This window comes from Peromyscus californicus, unplaced genomic scaffold, assembly GCF_007827085.1.
Source record: "Peromyscus californicus insignis strain IS unplaced genomic scaffold, ASM782708v3 Scaffold_4__1_contigs__length_199733344, whole genome shotgun sequence".
Lineage (NCBI taxonomy): Eukaryota > Metazoa > Chordata > Mammalia > Rodentia > Cricetidae > Peromyscus > Peromyscus californicus.
The window spans coordinates 32,552,503-32,571,272 of NW_026294562.1; the positions used below are offsets into that span (position 1 = coordinate 32,552,503).

The 18,770-nt window shown below is 47.2% G+C and overlaps 1 protein-coding gene across 1 annotated transcript; it reads right to left on the bottom strand.

Moving 5' to 3' along the window:
• Positions 1-8,016: 8,016 nt before the first annotated feature.
• On the bottom strand, positions 8,017-18,251 carry Mlana (melan-A). The gene is made up of 4 exons (XM_052712698.1): positions 18,033-18,251; positions 12,940-13,036; positions 9,557-9,685; positions 8,017-8,135 (listed from the first exon to the last, which is right to left on the bottom strand). Exons 1-4 carry the CDS (start codon positions 18,101-18,103, stop codon positions 8,067-8,069), a joined length of 366 nt encoding a protein of 121 aa, XP_052568658.1. The 5' UTR covers positions 18,104-18,251; the 3' UTR covers positions 8,017-8,066.
• Between the last annotated feature and the right edge of the window lie 519 nt (positions 18,252-18,770).

Consider the following 18,770-nt stretch of genomic DNA (forward strand, 5'->3'; position numbering starts at 1 on the left):
GTCAACTTCAAGTATTCAGACCCTTCACAGCGTTCTAGTCTCAAATGTAAAATAGTAGAGTAGGCTTGGGCCTATGAGATAACTTAGTGGGTAAGGGTGCTTGCCACCAAACCAGAAGACCTGCTTTCAATCCCCATGTCCCACATGATCGAAGGAAATAACAGGCTTGAGCAAGTTGTTCACTGACCTCTACATATAAATACTACTTTAGGATATTTTTCATTATTAAAAAAAAAAAAGTGGAGAGATAGCTCAGTGGTTGAAAGCACTTGCTGCTCTTCCAGAGAACCTGAGTGCATTTCTACTACCCATACCTGACAGCTCACAACTGCCTGTAACTCTAGCTCCAGGGGATCCAGTACCTTCCTCTGGCCTCCATAGGTACCCACACAACACCCACATACATAAATAGAAGAGAAAAAGAGGAGGCCTAAAGATTTCCATTCAGATTGTATCAAAATAATGTTATTAAAGTGGAAAGGACAATGAGTGTTCTAAAATGTTGCTCAGATTTCTCAGACAATTGTTTTATACTGATGACATAACTCAATGGTAGAGTGTTTGCCTAATTTGTACAAGGTCATGGGTTCTACTCCTAGCACCACAAAAGAGAGAGAAGAAAAATCACTTAGTGTGGAAGGGAAAATGGAATCGTTTTTGTCAGTGTAGGTTAGGCTAGCCCCAAACTCTTGATCTAGCTTCCAGAGAACCCAGATTCAATTCCAAGCACCCACATGGCAGCTCACAACTGCCTATAGCCCCAGTTCCAGGGCTCTGACACCCTCACACAGGCAAAACACCAGTGCAATAAAATACATATATAAATCATTTAGATAAATAAAACTTTTTGTTTTTCTAAATAGGGATTCTGTATGTTAACAGTTCTGGCTGTCCTGGAACTTGCTGTGTAGACCAGACTGGCCGTGAACTCACAGAGATCCACCTGCCTCTGCCTCCCAAGTGCTGGGATTAAAGGTGTGTGGGGGGGGACCATAACATCTGGAAAAGAAGAAAGAGCACTACTAGTTAATTCCAGCACTCGGGAGGCAGAGCCAGGCGGATCTCTGAGTTCGAGGCCAGCCTGGTCTACAAAGCGAGTTCCAGGAAAGGCACAAAGCTACACAGAGAAACCCTGTCTCAAAAACCAAAAACAAAAAAATTTTTTTAAAAGGTGTGTGCCACCACTGCCCAGCAGAACTGTTTTTCAATGTGTCGTATTACACATGGATGGTACTTATTCAATGAATATGTTTATATGCCCAATTTATAAAGCAAAGTAACCTAACACTTCACCTGCCGTCTCAAAAGAATTCTCTAAGCTCTTTATAGAACCTAATTTACTAAATTACTGTGGCCTAACTTCAGTCCCAATGGAGACTAAAGAACTGGAACTAACCACTGAACTTGTTTCCAATCCCCAAATCCAGAATTTTGATACAATCTTGAAAACTCAGTATGAGCTACTGACTCCCTGGAGTGAAGCCTTGATTTTGGCTGTCAGGTGTATGATTTGCCTGCTTCTCATTCCTCTCACCGTACTGGGCTGTAGTTTCTAGAAAGTTGGAGACTTATCTCCCTTCTCTGACTTTAAAGCTTGATTATAGCTTCTCATTGCTCAGTATCTCCCTCTCACTGCCATACCACAGCTACCATGATACTGCAGTCACGTATAGCCTGAGAGCAGCACTCCTTCACAACTATGTATTTGCCTGCTGTTTTTAAGAGGGACCTCTTCAGTCACTATCATCCCAGCCATTAGCACATGGTATGCAATACGTATTTGTTGACTAGAGTTAGGTAGCTTTTTATCTGAAGGCCTAGTTTACTTGGTTTTGAGGTGATAGAATTCTTGCCTAGCGTGTGTGCATGAGGACCTGAATTCAGACCCCAACGCTAAGGAGGCAGGAAGATCAGAAGTTCAAGATCCTTCTCGGATACATAGTTGGAGGCCAGCCTGAGATACATGAAGCTGGTCTCTAAGAAATGAAAAGGCTGACCCAGTCTTCAGTTTCAGAATTTTCTCAGACTCCGAAGGTTGAATTGCATTTCAATTTCCCATCCTCACAGTTTTAGGTTTTGTTAAAAATTATTTCCACCTAAAGTTCTTATGACACAATATAGTTTTGCCATCACTTGAGATTAAGGAATTTTGATGTCTCAAGAGACTGAACTGTTGAAGTCAAGCCATAAGATGAAAATGTTGAGGACTCCTTCCTGTTCCATTGAAGATGTGAGATATCTTCAAGTCAAGTAGGCCTCTCCAGATGTTTACAAGTGCTAACAAGCTTAGCATTTGTAGCTTCAGGTACAGTAATTTCATCAATTATTAAAGTCAGTCTTACTGTCTAACTGATTTAATGATAGTTGATAGAATTTTGGCGAGTTTTTCCTTAAGTTAATATGCCTGCTGTTTACCGTAGCAGTAATCATAGTGCCCGTATCGATCTCCATGGGAGTCTGTAGCAGCCTGAGCCTTGGATTCAAGCAGTCCACGGTATCAGGACTGGAGGAGAGAAGAAAGGCAATTCTATAAAATTGTTCTGTAACTTTGTTCAGCCCACCTCAGTGAAGATGGTGTGACTTGTACGTGATATTTGGCTAACTGGAAAAGACTACTCCTAGTCAGAGGAAATGAGTCATGAGTTCTGGCCACTCTCGTCCATCTGGCTCTCGGAAAACGAGATGAAAGCAGCACCATACCCTGAACCCTTCTCTGTCTGCAAGTGGGCACACTGCCGTGGAGGCTTGATCTCCTAGGCTCACATTTTCTTCATCAGTAAGCCAATCCTACAGAGATGACAAGGACCTCCCCTCCCTGAGGCCGTTTTCTCCTTGCTGTAGCACGAATCTTAAAAGGTCTTACTAATAAAAACAAACCCGGAGCCAGGTATTGGGGTGAACTCTGAAAGATCAGAGAAACAGAACAAGCCACAACCAACCTCACCTTGCCAACTTCTCAGCTGATCTTGTTTCCTCAAACTGGAAGCCTCTGAGTCCTCATCTGAATAGATCTCAGCTGAACTGCTGCTTAAAAGCCCCAAAGCTTAAAAAGCCTCTAGTTCCTGGTCCTCATGCTTTATGTACCTTTCTGCTTCCTGCCATTATTTCCTGGGATTAGAGGTGTGTCTTTCCCAAGCAAGACATGAGATCTCAAGTGCTGGGATTAAAGGTGTGTGTCACCATGCCTGGCCGTTTCCAGTGTGGCCTTGAACTCACAGAGATCTGGATCTCTTTCTCCAGAATGCTAGGATAAAAGGCATGTGCTACCACTGCCTAACCTCTATGTTTAATGTAGTAGCTGTTTTGTTCTCTGACCCCCAGATAAGTTTATTGGGGTGCACAATATATCAACCACACCTTGCTTTTTCAGTCCAGGCATCAAAGGCCTCGAAATCCCAAATTCAGAGCCTCAGCATAGTGCTTAGTGGTCTTTAGTGTCAGAATGCCGGTCTTAACATTCATGGATTTTCTGTGAAGCTGTTTTCTGATTCAGTGTGAGCATTTCTATGTGGGCTAGACTTCTCCCGTTGTTAACAGGCAGACTCCTAGCACCATGTGCCACCTCTGTCTTTAGCAAAGGGCTCTCAGGGTGGCCTGCAGTTGATTGTGAATCCAAGGAGTAGTCTTTAGAAGTAGGGCTACAATTTTGTACCTCCTATTTCTTTCAACAAACACTAATTTCTCTCTGGCGTACTCAGCCCAAGCCTATTGTCTGTCATCCCTGACACTCTGAAGGACACTGAGAAGCTTTCCTCATGGAAAAGAGATTTGTCAGTGTCTTAACAGTGTGGGAGGCTGGAGAGGCCTGGGCATCAAGCCGGAGGTCCCTCTGAAGATGCGAATGAGGTTCAAAGACCTTGTGAAGCAGGGGTTGGGGTCACAAAATTCCTCTTCATTAGAATTCATGTATTTGAAAGGAGAATGGTATTTTAAGTGATAAGATAGAACAGGAAAGGCACAAACATTTTAGTATCTCATTGAATGTCATTTTTCTGTTGTGTTTATCCCTTTAATCTTTTTTTTAATATTTATTTATTATGCATACAGTGTTCTGCCTGTACCTATCTCTGCAGGCCAGAAGAGAGCACCAGATCTCATTACAGATGGTTGTGAGCCACCATGTGATTGCTGGGAATTGAACTCAGGACCAGCTAGTGCTCTTAACCTCTGAATCATCTCTCCAGCCCTATCCTTTATACTTGTCTTTGGTAGACATGGTCTTGTTAATGTTATGCTTATGTTTCTGGTGACAAAAGGTATTTTAGATGATTTATTGACAGCATTAAATAAGAAAGAATCATATAGTGAAAAAAAAAACATTTCTTTAAACAGCATTGAGTTCTCTATGGGTCTTAATGTCTCCAACAAAGCAAGCAGGTCTCCGGCTCAGATCTTTACAGCCCTTCAGTCTTCTAGGTTTTAATTTAAAAGCAGCCTGTTTTTATTCTCACTTTCATTTTGTAGCTCTACCTAGGAAAGTGACATCTTTGCATTTAGGGTGAGCTAGGTGTTAAAGGGCACCGGGTTCATGAACAGGAGCTGACACGGTTACCCTTCAGAAACTGTGAGGAACGGGAGCCCCAACTGGGTCCTTCAGGGTTCTTCTGTCCCAAGGAACATGAGACCAAAAGCACCTTGGGGAGGACAGGGTTTGTCTGGCTTACACTGCCACATCACAGTCCATCACTGAAGGAAGTCAGGACAGGAACTCAAACAGGGCAGGATCCTGGAGGCAGGGCTGATGCAGAGACCAGGGAGGGGTGCTGCTTACTGACTTATTCCTTATGGCTTGCTCAGCCTGCTTTTTTTTTTTTTTTGGTTTTTCGAGACAGGGTTTCTCTGTGTAGCTTTGTGCCTTTCCTGGAACTCATTTTGTAGACCAGGCTGGCCTCGAACTCACAGAGATCCACCTGGCTCTGCCTCCCGGGTGCTGGGATTAAAGGCGTGCGCCACCACCGCCCAGCAAAGCCTGCTTTCTTATATAACCTACCTTGTGTCAAGTTGACATAAAACTGGCTAACACAAGAAGAGAGCAGGCTTTGAGATCTGAAGAGGAGCTTCGTGTAGAGCCATTTAAATTCCCAGGACAGAGAAGGATTCTGAGTTCTGCACCATGTGACTTAGCCTGGGCTAGATGTGTGCTGAGGGTCACAGAGGCAGCCACTAGGTAGGATCAAAAGTTTATCTTGGAATTGCAAGAGGAGGAAATGGGCTTGCCTCTCCACTGAGACCTGAGCGCAGTCATCTGTCAGTTCTTTCTCCTGGAGTGTAACATGGGGTAGGGGTGGAAGCAGCCTGATTTCTGGCAGAGGGGGAGAAGCCAGCTAGAGGGTCTCTAATCTAAAAGGGCGATCATAAAATTTTGGCCATTTTTTTTTTATAATAGGCTAGGGATGCAGATCAGGGGAGGGATGCAGATCAGGGGATAGAGTGCTCGCCTATCGAGTACGAAGTGCAAGAGTCAGTCCCCAGCACTGCATGAACAGCCTGAGGTTGGAGCACTTGGAAGGTAGAGGCAACAGTACCAGCCTGGTCGCAAGCTACATGAGACCTTGTCTCAATAATAATAATAATGAGCTAACCAAAAAGTGTTATGTAATCGATAATGGGAATGAAAAAGTCACTATGTAAATAATACCACACAAGAATCTCTGGTTCTTTGTCATTTATTCTGTATGCTCCTGTAAGAGTTAGAGAACTCAACAAAACTAAATAGGGGTCAGGGAGATGCCCGTGGGTAGAAGTACTTGCTGTGCAAGCCTGGAGACCTGAGTTTGGAGCACCGGAGCCCTCACAAAAAGCCAGGTGTGACAGTGTGCATCTGTGATCCCAGCATTCCCCCGGAGAGATGGGTGGTAGAGACAGCACTGGCTGGGGGCTTGCAGTTCAGCTAGCCTGCAGTGTGCAGTGCAGTGGCAGAAACGGTAGACCCTGCTTTGAGCTGCCAGGAGGACACTTAAGACAATACACAGACAGCAGCCAAACTGGAGCTTCTTTTACTTTGAAATCCTTACACCACTTTCAAGCTAAACAGAAAATTAACTTACCATTCATTATGAATGTTGAAGTAAATTATAATTAAGACTATTTAATATGTATGGTTTAAGACACAGGCTCTTAGCAACACTATATGGACTCAGTAGGTTTTATGCACATTGCATATATACACACACACACACGTATGTATACATATAAACATATATATGTATACAAGTGTAAGGATAATAATTACAGAAAAGAGACCCTGCTTTGAGAAAGACGGGGGCAGTAAACCCTTTCATCCAAACATCATTATTTTCAAGTATTCCTTGTGGTGAGAGCCAGTCAGGCACTATTATGGTGAGCAAATGCATGGTGCGGTGTGGAAAGGAGAGAGGGACAGAAAGGCTCATGTCCTGTGGACAGAGGCACGTCTGAAGAGGTGAAAGCGGTGAGGAGTGGGCGGAGGTGGGTGGCTCGATTTCCACCCAGGTGATGTCTGAGCCTGAGCTGCTGGTGGGGCCCATGTCTGAGTTCATGGCCCTGATGTAGCTTCAGTCTGTGTTGATGTCCGTGGCTCCTGATAACAACGAAGGCCATGAGGCTAGGGCTGCTCAGACATGGCCTCACCCCTCACTGGCTGCAACACTGGGGAGAACTGATCCTTCCCCTCACCAGCTGAAGCATTTAGGAGAGAGGGTCCTACACCTCACCTGGGTGTCACAATAGAGCTGACCCAGTTCAGCATGGGTGAGGTGGCCCTGAGGGCATGAGAATGGGAGAGCAGGTCACACCCCTTGTGTGCCATATGGTGGCGAAGGCGAGGGAAAGATACCCTCCCCCCTTGCCACTGCCACCTCTTGGTGGACAAGGGAGCTTGCCCTCCCATTACCAGCTGCAGCACTCGGGAAAGTGGACCCTGCACCTCACTGGGTAGCACAGTAGAGCTGACCCTATTGACTGAGGTGCAGATGAACCAGCTGAGAATTTGAGCATAGGCGATCAGGCCCCGCCCCTCACCTGCCATATGGTGGCGTGGGTGTGGGGAGAGGGCATCTCTGTGGCAGGTGAGAGAGATGTTCCTGAGGTCATAGAGCAGGAGAGCTGTCTCTGCACCTCACCTGAGCAACATGGTAGAGCTGGCCCTGATGATGTAAGTATGGGAGAGCGCTCCTGAGGATGTGAAAGCAGAACTGGTCCTGACCCTTGCTCTTTGCTATGAGGGTGAATGCACAGGGAGGGAGGGGGGATGCTTGAGAGTTCACCCTGGTCCTGAGGACGGGGAATGCTGGCAGGCCAACCAACCCTGCAACTACCCAGGCCCAGAACCAGGGTTATGAGTTGGCCCACCCCATCGGTGATCTGCTGGAGCAAATGAAGGGGCCAGTCATGCAGGATCTCCATGACACAGGGCAACAACAGGATATCCAAGAGGAATCCTAGTGAGGGCCCAGCATCAATAGTGTAGCAGAAACCAGAGGCCTCCAACCACACCAATGCTCTTTGCAACGAACACTTGCAAGTAAAGATGTATGGATAAAAGGGTTTACTGTGTGACTCACTATGTCACAATACACCTTCCATGATGAGATTCTTTTCCTTTTCTTTTTTTCCTTTTTTTTTATTCCTTTTAAACTTTATTTTATTGGGGGGGGAGGTTGCAAGGTCAGAGAACAGATACGAAGGGACAGAAATAAATGGGATCGAGATGCATGATGTGAAAGACACAAAGAATAAATAAAGTTAAAAAAATCTTTTCTTCACAAAGAAATCAGGTGCTCCCAGGTCATCCATTAGAGTTTACCCCTCAAAATGATGATGATGATGATGATGATGATGATGATGATTTAATAGTATTACTTCTGGGACAGATACTATGCATTAAAATGTTTATTGAAGTGTTTCCCAGGTTCATATTTCTCACCATTCCTCACTATTTCTCTGGTTGCCCTAACAAGAACGTAACACTGGCCTGTTAGTAGAGACGCACATTATGTAGCATTCTAAAGAAAAGCACGGGTGTCTACCAGCCTTAAAGCGAAAGTGTGAGGGGAATCATCTCAGCATTCTTGGCCCCTTGCTGGCGCTCAGGGTGCATATGGTGGTGGTGACCGGTCTGAAGAGAGCTTCTCATAGGCAGGTGGAGCGTTGGGAACCTGTGAGAATGAAGAGGGGAGAGTGAGCTCGGCAACAGAGTGCGTGTTCTGGGGAGGGAGGAGGCAACAGTTTGCATCACGTTTATCCTTTGCTCTGGACTGAAGCTTCTAAATGTTCATACATATTTTTTTGTGCAATGGGATAGTTGTTAAATTTTGCAAATGCATATGTTGAAACATTGGCAGGAAGGGAAAATGAGAAGAGAGGCTTCCCAAAACCTGAAAGTGTATTTATGCCCAGATTGCTCATGTCAGAGTTTCCAAGTCCTAACTAAAGAACATTGAGTTAGTTAGTCACTTATTTTGTTTATAGGGGCAGCACCTGTGCCACAGCACACATGTGGGTGTTAGGGAATAATTTGGGGGAATGGGCTCTTTCTTGTTACCAGGTGGGTCCCAGGGATCAATCTGGTTTGGCAGCAGGTATCCATTGAAGCAACTTGCCCGCCCATGAATTCTTGAATCCTGTGTGGCACTCAACAAACCTGCCGTCTTCACCACACATTTCCCTGTTAGTTGTGTCTAAAGGCATATTTAAGGCTGGGGGGAGGGGCAGCTCAGTGATGGACATCATCCAAAGACGACACCATGGAGGTTGGGGAGACACATTTGTCTACCAGCTGAGCACAAATGTGTCAGTCACTCAGTTAATGCTCACAATTCTAGGAGATGTTGTCAAGTGGAAAATGGGGCATAGGAAAGTCACTTGCCCTAGGTCACAAATAGTCATGGGGCTAAGAATCAAACACAGTTATCTGAGTCAATAGTCAGTGTCCATTACTTTGCTATCCCTAATGTGCACCACTGCTATAGAGCACAAATGCATGCAAGTCACAGGCGGAACTTAAGTTCGTAATAACCTCACCTTCAGAAAGCAGGTGAATCAGATAAAATACTTACGGTGGTCAAACTACAGTCATTTCAACATGAAATCAATAAGTCAGTATTCTTTTCACGTGTTCTGTCTCTGAATATATGTCACAAAACTACTTTCAAACTACTGTTTCAAGTGTTTAATACATGTGGTGGGGGCTCAGTTCTATAGAAGAAAATAATGCTGTGGATCTTACATGTAGGGCTCTCATTATTGACTGTGAAATCTAAGTATAAGAAGATACAACTTAAGAAAACCTACTTCCCATTTTGTTTACTTTTATTATAGAATATACAAACCAAAAATGATCACTTTGGCCTTTCTGGAGGAGGGGCAGTCGTATGGATTGAATCCAGGCCCTCGTGCATGCAAGGCAAAGTGCTCCACCATGAGCTACGGTTCCAGCCCTAATTTCGACCATTGTTGGTCAATTAAGAGTTGAGTGACATTCAGTATATTCACATTGCCTTTTCAGTGGAAATCACTTTGTTCATTTGAGTTGAAAGCAGCTGGCATGAAAATGCCCGGATGCACAATCTCCACCTACCACAGGCTGATGGGTTTTTTCTTGAAAAGCCAATGGACTGTCCTGATGACCAAGACCATCACATGAGTATTGTTCACTCGGGCATCTTCCCTTCAGGATACTTTGAGTACCAGCATGTAGCCTTTTTTCCTGAAATATAAAGTCATGAAAAATGAGTGGTTTAAAAAACACAAAAAGAACTGAGTCCCTTAAAGCAAAGAGAAAGGGACCAGGTTTTAAAATGGGCTTTAAGCTAGCTGCTGCCACTCACTTGCTGTGGGTCCTCGGGCCACTCCCTTTCCTCTGTGAATTCCGGTTGTTAGATCTGTGATAGCAGGATGGTTAACCCCACTTCTCAGAGTTGTTGGGGTCAACTAAAGACAGCACTAAGGCAGTGCCTGGCACCAGCCGACCCTCACTGAGGAGTTTTGAAGAGAAAGGGAAGTCTGAATCTACAAAATGAACAATTTATGAAATTGTACTTCAAAAATAAGGAGATGAGCCGGGCGGTGGTGGCGCACGCCTTTAATCCCAGCACTCGGGAGGCAGAGCCAGGCGGATCTCTGTGAGTTCGAGGCCAGCCTGGGCTACCAAGTGAGTTCCAGGAAAGGCGCAAAGCTACACAGAAAAACCCTGTCTCGAAAAACAAAAAACAAAAAACAAAAAACAAAAAAAAAAAATAAGGAGATGGGGCTAGGGAGATGGCTCAGTGGTTAGGAGCATTTACTTTTCTTGCAAAGGACGCAGGTTCTGTTCCCAGCACTGGCATGATGGTTCACTACCATCCATCACTCTAGTTCCAGGGAATCCAATGTCCCCCTTCTGGCCTCTGTGGGTACTACATGCATGTGGTGCTGCTCTTTCATCCATGTAGGCAAACATACACATCAAAATAGAGGAGGGGGGAGAGGAGGGGAGAGAGAGAGAGAGAGAGAGAGAGAGAGAGAGAGAGAGAGAGAGAGAGAGAGAGAGAGAGAGAGAGAGATATGGGGCAGTTAGAAGCATTTACTACTCTTGTTAAGGGCCTATGTTCAATTCCCTGCACCTACATTTGGTGGCTCACACTGTCTGTAGCTCCAACCCCAGGGAGACCCTCTTCTGGCCTCTACAGACACAGACACTTCTCATGCACATACCCACAAATAGACACACACATACATATAATTTGAGATAAAAATAAACGTAAAAGATGATGTGTGAAGTAAAAACTAAGAAACATTTTTTTTTCTTCATGTTTTTTTGTCATGACTAGGAAAAATTAATCTAAGGTCACCAAGCAAGTCCAGGGTGGACAATGAAGCCAAATCTTGATGCCCTACAACTGAGTGACTTTTATGTGACTGTTGAGTCAGGGGACAAGACAGTAAATAACCAATTGCAAGATAATGTCATCACTCCATGCCATAGGTGCACAGGTGGAGTCGGAGGCAGAAAGTGAAGTCCCTCCCCTCCTCAGCGTGGACATGGCATTACTCTATGGGCAGGAGTGCTAGGCTTAGGGCAATCTCCGGTTTTCCTGCAGTTTGTTTGGAGTCTTCTTATCCACACTTTAGTGTGAACTCACTAGGGGACTCTGCTTGGTGATGTGTGGGTCCCAATGTGCCTTGCCTCTTTGGTTTACATTCTGGACCCTCAGCTAAAAAGGGCAATTAGAGAAAGAGACGCAGGTGCCACTTGGTTTCCTGGAAAAGAAACTTTTCAGCTGCAAGGCTACAGATAGCAGGCACTCAAGAAATGCAAGTGTAGCCAGGCAGTGGTGGCGCATGCCTTTAATCCCAGCACGCAGGAAGCAGAGGCAGATGGATCTCTGAGTTCGAGGCCAGCCTGGTCTACAGAGTAAGTTCCAGGATAGCCAGGGCTGTTAAATAAAGAAACCCTGTCTCAAGAAAAAGAAAGGAAGAAAGAAAGAAAAGAAAAGAAATGGGAGTATAATCCAAGCCTGGGGACTGGGGGCATGGCCATGCCAGGAAGGCAGCCTGGGCAGGCACTGGTGGACTTTTGTAAGGGTCTCCCTTCCTCCTGAGAGGACAGAGTGAAGGTTTTCTGCAGCCTTGAGAAGTGTGGGTCAGCATCACAGAGGGTTTACACTCCTGAAAGTTTCAGTCCACTTTGCCATATTTCACCCACCTGAGTTCAGTGCTTTGTGTTTTAGTATGCTTTTGCTGTTTCTAGGACGATGTATATTGATGATTCTATGACAATCTAATTTTGAAGTGATGTGTTTGAAAACCTGCTTGGGGATTTATTATTTTTTTAACAGGTTCTTCCGGGTCACCTTTGGTGGCCTGAACACTCTGCCCTCCTGCCTCAGCCTTCCAAAGTGCTGAAGTTACCACCGTCCCTAGCTAGGGGCTTTAATTTTTTAGTTTACTTATTTAGTTTATGGGTATGGGTATCTTGCCGGAACGTATGTCTGCACAGCACCATGTGCACACCTTTTCCCTGCAGAGACCCGAAGACCCCCTGGGCGTACAGGTACAGAGTGCTGGGAACCACCATGTGAGTGCTGCAGAGGCCCGAAGACCCCCTGGGCCTGCAGGTACAGAGTGCTGGGAACCACCATGTGAGTGCTGCAGAGGCCCGAAGACCCCCTGGGCCTGCAGGTACAGAGTGCTGGGAACCACCATGTGAGTGCTGCAGAGGCCTGAAGACCCCCTGGGCCTGCAGGTACAGAGTGCTGGGAACCACCATGTGAGTGCTGCAGAGGCCCGAAGACCCCCTGGGCCTGTAGGTACAGAGTGCTGGGAACCACCATGTGGGTGCTGGGAGCCGAACCTGGGTCCTCAGAAGAGCAGCCAGTGCACTCAACTGCTGAGCCACCCCTCCTACCCAGTGGCTTTCGTTTTTTGGAGATTTGTTTTTACTATGTAACACTTGCTTTTCCTTTGAGATCACGTGTAAATTTCCCTTTCGTGCTGTGCCTTGCTGGCCTCAAAAAGCCCAGACTTTGTTTTGGAACCTACACAAATGTTCAGGTTTTCAAGGCCCCTTCTAATGTTAGCGGTATGACAAGTTTGCACGTGATCTTTACGGGACCAATAGACAGATAAATGGATGAAGGAAGACTATTCCATGGTGCCCCCGATGCTGCAGGGAGGATGATGCTGATGTGATCATCCTCAGGAAGACCTTGGATACCGTGATATGACAGAGTTAGTATGACAGAGTCAGAAGAACTTGGAATTCGGCAGGGATACAGCTCAGCAGAGGAGAGCGTTTGCTACCCGGGCTGACAAGCTGAGTTTGCTCCCAAGTCCCACATGATGGAAGCAGAAAACCAACTCCAAAAAGTTGTCTTCTAGCCTCCACACCCATACCCTGGCATGTGCATATACTTGCACACACATGCATGGCATCCCCAGAAGTTCAGAGGAAGATAGGACCCTTCAGGGGACCACACTCACGGTCAAGGTTCGGTATCCACTTCGTCTTCTACAATACCAGCAGCCGATGAGCAGAGCAATTCCCAGGACCACAGTCAGGATGCCAATCCCTGCAGCCCTGGGCCAAGAGATAGACACGTCCAACGCAGTTCAGAAACATCGTTCCAGACTGCAATGAAACAACCAACCTTCTCCCTCTTCGTGGTCCAGAAAAGCGTCTTCTAGTCTCCAGATAGTTTGCCATTTTCTACAAAGGGCATCTGACCAGACCTCCAGCTCCAATATCTAAGGACAGGGCCTAGTTTAGGAACACCCAAACCCCAAGATTAATGGGTGCCCTGGCACCTGACCCTTATGTGGACAGCATATTTACCAAAATAGATTAACCTTTTCTTCTCAACACAGCTCTTTTAAAGCATTTTTTCCAACTCAATCCAGAAAATAGAAGTAGAAATGAACACTGACTATGAGCCAGGGTCCTAATTCTGCAGCAAGGAATTCTGCTGCAATCATTATCTCCACGTCACAGAGGAAGAAATAAATTCAGAGGACCAGTGGCTTGCCACCCAGAGCTATCACAAGGCAGAGTCAGGGTTTGAACCTGAGGTTCCCTGTGGCCCTGGGAGAAGAGCCTGAGCTGGATCTAGCGCAGAGTTACGCTGTCACTTATCTGCGTATCTTGTCCTGAGCATCAGGCTGCTGTTCTGAGGCTCTTAGCCAACCGCTGTGTCCTGTGTCCAGGGTTCCCTGGGAAACATTACAGTTTGCTGCAAAGGTCCCAGAAACAGTGGCGTGTGTGTCCCTGCACGGCACTGCCAGTCGGCGTGATACGCCCTGAGGACCGGACACTGGCTGTGACTGTGAACTTGCTAAGAAATGCTCTGCTGAGCTGGGTTATGTGTCCTAGACTGAGTAGCCACAGGGTGCCAGGGTGGACGAAGGAGGGAGTTTTGCCAGGGCCACCTACCCTCATCTCAAGGCTGCCAAGGCATCAAGCTTGTCCTGTCCAACTCTAGATGGGATGGAGAGATCTGGAAGAGGGCTGTTCCAGAGGGAAGCTCTGCCCTAGTGGTGTAGGCCAACCCATGTGTAAGCGCTACCAACTGTGTGACGCAGATCCCCAGGTCCCAGGCATCGGAACCACCTCTGCCACCATTCTGTGCCAGGTGCTGTGCTACCCATCCCCCTTGTTCATTTTCTCTTCTCAGTAATCCTCTGAGCTAGGGAGAGCTCATTTTACAGCTGACATCAGGCTGTCAAAATGCTCAAGGCCACACAGCCAGCACATGGCAGAACCAGCAGAGTAAGTGGAACTGGACAGCCATCAGGAAGCTCTGGGATTCAGACCAGATCTAGGTCCACTGTCCAGTGCTTTCCTGGAAAAAAAAATCCATCTACGATGACACTGTCACAAGGAGTGGCTCTTATGATTGAAGGCAGCTGACACAGTTCCCAGCATGCACGTGCTCTCGCTTCACCCTCTGCTCAGTCTCTGAGCGTCTTGACACAGACAGAGCTCTGTTCCAGCGTCTTATTCTCAGTCACGTTGTACTTAAAACACACACACGAGTGACTGAAAGCATAAAACATCAAAGAATGCCAGACACGCCGCAGGGAGCCGCTGCCCAGCCTAGCAGGGCTCCTCAGTCACTCAGACACTGGCAGCAGTCACCTAAGGTGCAATTGAAGCTCAGATCCTGGGGCCCCCACGCCTGGCCTGAACTGATTCCTCTTGAAGGCAGCACCTAGGAATCTGCATTTAGGCAAGCTCCCTGGATGACTCGTTCCCACTCAGGTGTGTAAGAACCCCTGTCTACTGGGGCTTCAGAGAGAGCCAATGGACAGCAGGTGGCTAGCCCTTTTTGACTGGCTATGGGGATTCACGTCATATCGTTCTTCCTCATTGTACCTTTGGCAGATTTCAAAGGAGGAGAAATATCCTCCAAGCACCTCAGAGATGTATTGCTTCACTGCAGATGTCTCTGCTTCCTCTGTGTCTGACCCTCCCGTTCAAACAGACAACGAGATGAGTAGGGTCCTGATACTGGTGGCCTTGTACGGTGATTTTTTTCGTGTTCTTCTCTGGTCTCTTTCACTACCCTGCACAAAATCGTGTTCCATGATGTTTCAGGTACTCTGTGGTTCCCTTCTTCAAGGACTGAGGTTAAAGGTGTCACTGCATTGTGCTGGGGCCTCGGGTGATGTCAATGGACGTGATGGCATCCATATATGCAGATTGAGTGGGTGTTTTTCTTCTGTGCTGGAACCCGGGACCTCTCTGTGCTCTTGGAAGACACCATAGTACTCTCCTGACCCTGCATAAGCACTTTGGTCAGGATGTAAGAAAGCATGAGCCTCCAGTGAAGGGGTTACTTAACGCGATGCTGAGAAGTCCCAGGTGCCCTTTGTAAGCTTGTCCCCAACTCCAAACCCACCTTCCTATGCCCTGCCCTGGATGCTGGCACTGGACTCTCCAAACCCTACTCCTGCTTTGCCCGTGGGCCTCTGCACAGTGTCCAAGAAGAGTCTCCACGGCAGTTGGCTTCCTGCTCTGTTCAGGCATCATCCATAGCAGCTCTTCACACTGCTAGTCAGCTCAGTCGCCAGCTCGCTCCCTGCCACTCCCAGAACCGGCCTCTCCATGCCCCTACCAGCTGACCAGGGCCCCACCGGCCAGACGCCTGAGCACACAGGAACCAGCAGACAGAATTCCCCTTCAGTCATGTGGGCTCCATTCTGTGGGGTCGCTCCCCTCCATTTTAGGTTCCAACTGCCTTTCCACTTGTCCCCTCAGCCCCAGGGACAGAAGCAGCATCCTGTGGTTTTGGCTGCCCAGTGTTACTCCTGTGGATTTGTCTCCTCGAGGCCCCCACCGGTTCCTCATGCTGAAGGTGAAGTGACTTGCTGGCATCCATCTTCCTTACTAGACCCGGAGAGTAATTTTGCATTGGCTGTGGGTGCCGCTTTACCAGCTTCGCCAGCTGGGAATGATGGCTACCCACCACAAAGGATGACTCAGCTTTCAGCCTGCTGAGCCCACAACGCCTGCCTCCAGCTTCCAGCTTCCAGCTTCCAGCTTGGCAGTTAGAGACACTGATCTCTGGCCTCTCCTCTCTTTGAATGGGATTGTGCAAATATTTGCCTTTGTTAGCCTGCCAGCTTAGTGCTTCGTGGGCAAACAGAGCTGTACTCGAATCCCAACATCACCCCACGTCCCCTAGTCTCTCTGAGCCTCCCCACCCCATACAACACGGCAGGCAGACATGGTGTCATGATATGGAGCATAGAGAGCGGGGCTATGTGCAGTGGGAAATAATGGCCCCAGCCTTCCCTTGGTTTCTCAGTTTGGTTGCGGAACACAAAGATGATGTCATCCCATCCTCACTTAGACAGAGGCAATGTCCAGGGGTGACAGCAAGAAAGAAGGGAACTGATTGGTTAGGGCTCCCAGACTACTAAATGGGAGATAATAAAATTCTAGTTTAAGAATAATATAGTTTAAGTGGAGTCCTCCATATGCAGTATGGATGAGTATTGAGACAATTGGCCATATATTGTTGAGACAATTTGCTAGAATGTATCACCACTCCTACCCCGCACTGGCCATGCTGTGGCATGGAAAATCCACTGGGAAATTCTCGTAGCTAGACTCCATTGATGGAGTCTGTACCTTTTTGCTGTTTGACTCTGTGTAGTTTACGTAAGATTTTCCAGAAACTCTTTCTACAAGGGGAGCAGATCTGCAGGGGTTCTGAACAGACGGCATAAAGATGGTCTAAATCAGTGGTTCTCTACCTGTGGGTTGCGACCCCCGGATCGAAAGACCCTTTCACAGGGATCAAATATCAGATACCCTACAAATCAGATATTTATGTTATGATTCATGACAGTAGCAAAACTATAGTTATGAATTAGCAGTGAAATAATTTTATGGTTGGGGGTCATCACATGAGGAACTGTATTAAAGGGTCTCAGATTAGGACAGTTGAAGACCACTGGTCTAAATCAAAGCCTGGCTGGACTCCCGGCTCAGGTTCACCTCCGACCACGTTTCTAACACCTGCAGAGTATGTCCGGTGTTCCCCTAAGGGCACTTACAAATACTGGAGTTACTCTGTGCCTAACTCTCCCGCTGGACTCTGGCTCTTTTTGGAGATATAGAACAGTATCTCTCAACCATGTACTTAGTTCTTAGAAGTAGTAATCACATAAATACTTATTGTTAATTAACTCAGAAGTCCAAATATCTTCCTGTAGGATGACATTATTGTGCAAAAGTCATGGCCACCATCTTCAGACTGAAGTCTGCATGCAGGCTGAGACCCACACACATGCCCCTCATCCACAGTGGCTCTTTTTCTTTTTTTCTTTTTTTTTTTATGTGTGGGTGTGTGTGAATTTTTTCTTTTTTTTATTATTAAGAAATTCTCTTTTCATTTTACATATCAACCACAGATCTCCCTCTTCTTTCCCCTCCCCTCCCGCCCCCCAGCCTTCCTCCCCAGCCCACCCCCCATCCCCACCTCCTCCAAGGCAAGGTCTCCCATGGGGAGTCAGCAGAGCCTGGTACATTCAGTTGAAGCAGGTCCAAGCCCCTCCCCCTGCACCAAGATTGTAAGGTGTCCCACCATAGGTAATGGGCTCCAGAAAGCCAGCTCATGCACCGGGGACGAATTCTGATCCCACTGCCAGGGGCCCCCTTAAACAGTTCAAGCTGCACAACTGTCTCACCTATGCAGAGGCCCTAGTCCAGTCCCATGGGGGCCACACTGGCTCTTCAGCAACTCAATGCTATTCTGTCTACAAAGTTCCCACAGGAGTCCTGAGAGGAGCTGATGGGATAGGCTTTAGGAAGGAGGTGTCTGGGTCCTGGATAGCTGTTTCCCAACTTGAGGACCAACAACCAAGGCCCGAGAATGCAGACAAGAATAGCAGTTTCTAACTTTTCTCACCTCTAGCTCCCCTCCATTTGGCCCCAGAGAAGTGTGAGTGAGAGCATTCTAGGGCCACCAGGTCTCCCTGGGTGGCAGTGGTTGGCATGTGTGGGTGGAAGTCACCAGGCTTGGTCCGCGAATGGCAAACTGGAAACCCAGAAGGTCTGCTTTTTAACTTACTCTTCAGCGGTGACGTAGGAGTGGCTGTGGCCCTTCCTGGGGTAGCCGAAGTGAGCCTCTTCCCGTGGCATTGTGTGGACTCAGAGCACAGAACACCTAAAGGAAGAGTGTGTGAACGTTGTTCAGTATATCCAAAACACCCTCAAGCATCTCACAGACACACAGAGAGTGTCCCCAGGATGGGTGTCAGCTAGCACATCCTCTAGGTCCTCCCTGTGGGGATTCATACCTCCTCTCACTAATTCCAAGAGGGTTAGAAATAGCTCAGACGCCTTTTAATTACTGGAAAGGTCTAAGAAGAAACTACAAATGAAACATAACAATTAAAACTGAGTTATCATGGGGGAGTGTGTCTCCCCGGCCTTCAGTTTGACTCTATGACAAAATCAGGGAGGCTTTTATTCATTCTTTCTCTAGCTTTACTGGCCTAGGGCAGCAGTTACTAGAACAAGAGGTGGCGCTGGAGGAATGACTCAGTGTGTAAAGATGTTTGCTACACGAGTCTGGCAACCTGAGTGTGATTCCCAGAACCCCAAGTAAAGGTAGAAGATGACTCCATGACATTGTCTTTTGAGCCCTACATGTGCACTGCCCCTCTCTCCCTCTCCCTCTCCCTCTCCCTCTCCCTCTCCCTCTCCCTCTCCCTCTCCCTCTCCCTCTCCCTCTCCCTCTCCCTCTCCCTCTCCCTCTCCCTCTCCCTCTCCCCTCTCTCTCTCTCTCTCTCTCTCTCTCTCTCTC